This window comes from Micropterus dolomieu, linkage group LG22, assembly GCF_021292245.1.
Source record: "Micropterus dolomieu isolate WLL.071019.BEF.003 ecotype Adirondacks linkage group LG22, ASM2129224v1, whole genome shotgun sequence".
NCBI lineage: Eukaryota > Metazoa > Chordata > Actinopteri > Centrarchiformes > Centrarchidae > Micropterus > Micropterus dolomieu.
This window is the reverse complement of record NC_060171.1, coordinates 363,754-370,588: the sequence shown is the minus strand read 5'-3', so window position 1 is coordinate 370,588 and position 6,835 is coordinate 363,754. Positions and strand designations below refer to the sequence as shown.

The window sequence follows — 6,835 nt, the reverse complement described above, 5'->3', positions numbered from 1 at the left end:
GATCACTTAACAAATCTGAGGTAGAACATTCAAAACTATTATGATAAAATCTTTATTCAAAAAATCTCTTTGCCTCAACAAAATAAACCTCTTAATAGAAAAATTAAGTGCTAATTCTTTCGTGATTCTAATAAATTAAATCAAATATTTACTGACGATATATTGAACATTTGTTATTTTGTTATTGAGGAAAATTATATTGCGATAATTATCATTATTGTTTTATTGTCCAGCCCTAGGATGTACACTAGAATGTAAATTTAAAGCTCTGTGGTTTTTGAACTATATGCAGCAAAACAAAACAAAAATCAGAAGATTAACCAATAATTAAAATATTATTGCAGCCATAAATGCATTTGTAAAGATGGAAGTACTGCTTGGCAACAGGTTTGTTGTCCCGTTGTAAAAATAAGGACACAGCAGTTGACATGTATAAAAAGATGTTACTTAACATCCCACCTTTTTCTTGGCTGCAACATCCCATCAAATGGAAATATTCAGCCTGATATATTTGTTCTCTGTGCAAATGTTGGAGTCTACAGGAGATTAGTTTTGAACTACACACAGCTAACAAAGACAATAATCAGTAGATGAATCAATACTGAAAAAATAGCTGCAGCCATACGTGCATTTGTAATGATGGACTCACTGTTTGGTTGGACAGGATGAAAGACATTAATATTTCTAGAAATGTCTCCACAGCATTAGGGCCGACCAATATTAGATTTTTGAGTTTGATCTAAAAATGACCAACATATGAATTTGTTTACCTTGAATGCTGAACATAAACAAACATTTCAAACCAGGTTCATAAGGAACCTTGAATTCTGTTGGTCTCTCACCAGTTCTGGATACTGTATATCCACAGTTATTGCTTAAAGCAAAGGTCCTTGAAAGTTTGTCAGCAGAGCACAGACCGTCCACAGCCGGTTGACCGAAGCACAAAGCGCAGAGGGAACAACGTCAGCAAAGATCTGGTACTCTTTGATGCGGCCGATCGACCTCTCAATGTGGATTTTCAGGTGGCCGACCTGTTGTGAGGGCGTTTCCTCGAGTTTCTGTCCCTTTGGCCCCAAGAACGTTGGGATGACGAGGTTTACGCCGATCACATCGAGGAGGTCTTTGATCTCTAAGCTCCTGTATGCCATCACTTGGTCGCCGGGCTCCAGGAGGTTTAAAACCCCCGACTCCCTGATGACGTCCTTATCGGACACGGAGGCCGCGTAGACGCTGCTGACGAAGCTGACTGAGCCGGAGGGAGCGATGCCAACCACAGACTTGAGTGTTGTGGAGCCTTTATGATGGGAGGAGTTCCCTGCGCACGTGGCCGTCTGGATGTGGATCTCAGTCAAGTCCAGCACCACCCGTGTTTTGGGGAAGGTCGTTTTAAAGAACGGCGGCATTAGCTCATCTACAGCCTGTCTGCTCAGCCATATTGGTAGTGTTCCCAGAGTAAAGAACAGGTAGTGGCACCATGTTAAGCAGGTCGACTGGACCGTGGCCTCTGACACGTGGAACTGCACGGACATTTCAACAGGAAGAAACCCGCGCCGGACAAAGCAAAGGAACAGGAACAGCTGATCAAACAGACACAGGTGTTGAGCACGGCAGCCGGCGTCCGCCGTGTTTTCTTCAGTTTTATTCACCTTCAGCGCATGACTCCATTCCCAGGCAGTCTGTGCTGTAGGCTGCAGAGCTAAGAAGAACACTTTGAGCGTGTTGTAGTCTTTAAATCCAGTGAAAAACTTGATCAAGTCCGGCTCAAGCTGGAGACGCCACAGAAAGAACCGCTCACTTTTCAGTTCTCTGCTTTCTTCTTCCAGACGATCGAGCTCCATCTGTGCAGCCTGCAGCTCCTCTCCCGCAGAGAGGGGCTTCTTCGAATAGTCGTGGTCGCCCAGCACCTCTAGAGACTTGTTCCGACTGTGTGCGAGAAGGAAACAGAAAAGTAAGTACCAAAGTTGCTCAGGCACCAAAACAACAACCCCGATTAGCCCTTAGAGAAACACTGTGTGTTGGACGGCTGCTGATTTCTATTCACATGACTCTGAAGTTTGATGAAAGCTGCGGTAGATAATTCATTTCAGAAGCTTGTTTTGCTATATTTATTTAAATTCTCTTTACATCCTGACAGCAATCAATTAATCAAATGCTCTGATCCAGTATGAGTAGCTCGAGTGTCATTAGCACGGCCAATCATTTAACTCCAGTGAAGTGATCGCCTGCCTACCTGCCGCTGTGCACTAACGTGAGTTTTGGGGGAGGGGCTTCGGAGAGGAGGCCTGAAGGGAGTTTTTCATTTGGACTTTTGAAATTTATCTGTCTATTGCTGGTTCTCCAACGCTGCCCACCCCAGCTACGAAAAACTTTTATAGACAGACTGATAAATTGTTCAACAATACTCCATCCATATTTAAAAGAACTGGCACCAAACATACCATCATTATCTTGCCTTGTAACTCACAGGGCTGCAACGATTTATTAAATGATCGACTCGTTTTCAACTATTAAATTATTAGCCAACTATAATCAGTTTATCGGTTTGAGCCACTTAAAAATGTTCCCGCTTCTTAAAGCTGAATATTATGTTTCCAGGTTTCCAGGACTATCTTGTGGTTGTGGACAAAACAAGACATTAAGGATGTCGTGTTGGGCTTTGGGAAACACTGATCACCCTTTTTCACATTTTTCTGACATTTTATAGACCAAACAACTAATCAATTAATCAATAACATAATTGATCATTGATAATTAATCAGCAATGAAAATAATGGTTAGTTGCAGGCCTGGTAACTCAGAAGGTGCAGTAGCAGATGCTCCTGATCAGTTATTAGTGTTGGGAGTAACGAGTTATAACGCAGTTACAGTAATGTATTGCTTTTTGCTGTAACGCAGTAACATAACATAAAAAAACAGTTAAAATCTCAATAACGCGCGTTTCAGCGCACTTTAACCCAAAATTAAGTGGTGTTCTGTTTTTTTAGAATTCACCAACACCGAGAAACATTTCGGCACCAGAAAACCAATTCCATGAGTACCTCGTGCGTAAATGCGCACAGCGTCTTTCTTAAGGGGAGGCGATTCATCCTATTTCACCCCCCCGCCCAGCAGTTAATCAGAAGGTTAATTTCCGCGGATATAACTCTGCACACCCTCCTACGCAGCACATCTTACCATCTGAATAATGCGTCCACTAATAGCAGTACTACTAAAAGCAGTAATATTGTAATATAACTAATTACTCTCAAATGGCAGTAACTAGTCATCTATAGTGTAGTACATTATGGAAATAACTTGTCCAACACTGTCAGTTGTTACCAAAATCATACTCAGATATTTTACTTAAGTAAAAGTAGTATTACCACAGTGTAGAAATACTTGTCTAAATCTCACTTGAGTAAAAGTACAAATCTAAACGGCACTTGAAGTGCCAAAAGTAAAAGTACTCGTGTACTAATTTCAGAATAATGCGTATGATTTTATTGGAAAATGATTACTGATGCATTATCATGTAAGCAGCACTTTAATGTGACTACTTTATTCATTTTATCTGCTGCGTAGTTTAATCTATAATAATGCATCAAAATACATTTTGCATTAATACATCTGAATCTGCAAATTAAGAAAAAGTTTAATATTGGCTTCCTAAATACAGCATAAAGTAGCACAAAGCTGAAACACTCCCCTACCTCAGATCATGAACAGTACACGAGTACATGCACTCAGTGATCTCCTGCTGTTTCCAGTTACTGCAGCTCCCGGCTGTGTGACCTTTATACAGTCTGCTTATTTCCTGTCAGCTCTACACTTACGTAACTTCCCCACCGAGGCCCTTACAGAGTGACGTTTCACCCTCACTTTTCAGTTAGCTTTGTACACATTGTTAATAGTATTTACTTTACTATACTGTACATTTTACTATACATAAATTTTGAGTATTCTGATAATCAGCTGGTTATGTTCATGTTGTCCTCACCTTGTTAAGGCTTCAATCCGTGAGTCTTCTGCTCCGCCCTCGCCACCCATGTCCCCGTCAGGCTGACGTGTGCAGTTAGCCGCTGGACTTTCTCTTCTATCCAAAGGATTCGCATGCTGATGGCTTTTATATCCGTTCCACTCGAACAACACCGGCAGCGCCCCCTTCCTCAGACGACGAAGTCCTTTGGGCGTTTCGATCAGGTCTTCCTTTAGGAAATGCCTGCTGCACACCCTGGACCGATTGGTGATGGTGAAGTTCACCCTTCTGATGTTCACCACCCATTTCGCCCTTATCTCAGCATCGGTTGGAAACGCGTGGAAGCTCATGGAGGAGAACTTAGCCGATGAAGAGCAAAGAGGGACTGAGCAGAAATCCGTAGAGGTGATGTCCCTCCTCATCAGCTTGAAGCTGCTTTTCTTCATCTCAGACTGGCTACGCTCAGTAACAGCACACACACAAGTCAGCAGCTAATCTAACTACACACAGGATGAAACAGCGCTGAAGCCAACCTCACTGCACAGCTAACAGGAAGTAAGCAGACATGCACTTCGTCAAACGGATATCCGCCACATCGCTTCTGCAACTTGCGGAAGTAAACGCCACACGGGTGCGGTCACTTACTGCGTCCCCTTTTCTGACGCGGTCGCCCTCGAGTCCTGAAGACAAGCGGACACGTGACTTCGCCGCGTCCACAGCGCAGGACGTTTAGCTCGCAGGTGTGTTTACATGCTCTGGACTGAGCTCGTGCACACATGAACGGAACTAAGCTGAAAACAAACTCCTGCTCCTCCAACATCTTTGCTTCACTCTGGAAACCAGATCGCTTTTTCTCCTCGACCTGTATGGATGCAAACCGCCACCTGCCGCTCAGGACAAAGTAACAGGAGTTATTTCCCATCAGAATCAGGCGTGCGGACTGGACTGTACGTTTCTCACGATGTGCTGACTCACACAATAAGAAAATCAGACACAGGCTACAGAGAACACAAATATACACACTATAAACAGAAATATTCAAATATAAACCCTTTAATATAAATTTAATATATTAAATATACTAATATAATGTAAACACTTGTATTCTTCAGATACTGCACAGGAGCTTTCTGTGTGTCCATTACTCCATCTCTAAATACCTTACTAGCCTTATTCTCTAATCTCTATATTTCCTACATTTTAACTTTTAATTTATTAGATTTACATTCCAAACATTCATCTGATTGACTTTTACTTAATTTAAACAATGTTTGCATTTACCCTCTCCGCACGTGTAAATACTGTTTCATTTCATATCATGCACAAACCTGGCATTTTGCACATATTTCTTGTTAATCGTTGTTATTATATATTTATTTATATATCTGCACAACATAAACCCGCAATAATGCACATAAATATCTGGCACGTTGTGTATTATTTATCTGTTCTTTTGTTATTGTTTATTCCATATTATATGTCTGCATTTATTGATGTCGACTGTATGTCTGTCTGCGTGTAGCACCTTATCACCAAAGCCAAATTCCTTGTACGTGTAAAATACTACGTGGTAATAAAGCTCCTTCTGATTCTGTGATCAGACCTGGTCGTCTGTGCCTTGTAGTCACACTCTGGCCACTGACGTGATATGATTCCATCTATTTTCCGTGTCCCACCCGTCCTGCCATTTCTTCAACATTTCTTTTTTGATTATTGCCTTGATAACATTGTTCATCCTGGTTGTTTTTTATTTTAGCTATTTAGCTCTCTAATTTTTTTTTATCTAAACTGGTTTCTTTTAAAAACCCTAATAATGTCACAGGAGCCTGTAGCTTGTCTGAGAGCTGACAGTGAAACGTCAGGATTGTTTGCCTTCCTTGTTGACTGAAGAAGGTGATTCCTCTTGATAAGGTGGCACATTCTGGTTTGATTGTTTTAAAGTCTATATATCTACATAATATTTTAACATGATAACCTTTTGAATGATGTAACTTTGCCACAGAAATCAGCCTTCTATGACACTAACCGTTAATAAAAGGTTTCCATCCATCAGTAACAGAATGTATGACCATTTTGCATGGTTTACATTCTGCGTCTAAATGCAAAAATCCCTAGGACAAAATCTTCTCAAATGGGGGTCCGCTTAGAAGTTCTTCATGTGAAAAAGTCTTAGGACCTCTGCACTGCTAACAAAATTGCATGTACACTTCCTCACAGATCATTTTCCCTATTATGAGATGAAACTCTGCAACAATACGTGCTACTCGTATTTTATTAACTACAATCTCTTTGATGCTTCTGTGTAGATCTGGACTTAACTGTGTAACTTTCAATATATGTATGGTATGGTATGTGAATTCAAAGAAACTCCCTGTCCTTGTTCTTCTTTCTAATAATTTTTAATAATTTTGTGGTGTCAGGGAGTATCCAAAGTGTTTTTGCTGGTAATGGTACTGTTTGTAAGTTCTGTTGTTTTTTTGTCTCCCCCCTCTCCTTTTCCCAACGACGAGTTGTTCTAAATGCACCTGTGCATAATATCAAAGCCTGATTTTGAATGTTCTCTAACTTTAAGAGAGATGTGCTTGCTGCAGATCCACAGATCTAATATTGGTCTCATTAGTCCACTGTATATGGTCTTCGCTTTCACCTAAACACCTCACTGTATGTAGTATTTTACATTTATCCACTACTTTCTGAATATGAAAATGTAGTGTTTCATAATTTTAGTTTTTACCTCACTACCAATGAATTTCCTTGTGAGGAACACTGTCTCTGTCTTATCAACTTAGATATTATTTTAAAATAAAATAACATATATAGGCCCATGTATATTTATCTGATCACACACAATGAAGTCTAAATGTCTTCCCCTCTTCCAAA

The 6,835-nt window shown here is 40.6% G+C and overlaps 1 protein-coding gene across 1 annotated transcript; it reads right to left on the bottom strand.

Annotated features, from left to right (window-relative positions):
• Positions 1–875: 875 nt before the first annotated feature.
• On the bottom strand, positions 876–4,539 carry LOC123961504. The gene is made up of 2 exons (XM_046036974.1): positions 3,977–4,539; positions 876–1,923 (listed from the first exon to the last, which is right to left on the bottom strand). Exons 1-2 carry the CDS (start codon positions 4,399–4,401, stop codon positions 876–878), a joined length of 1,473 nt encoding a protein of 490 aa, XP_045892930.1. The 5' UTR covers positions 4,402–4,539.
• Positions 4,540–6,835: the final 2,296 nt, after the last annotated feature.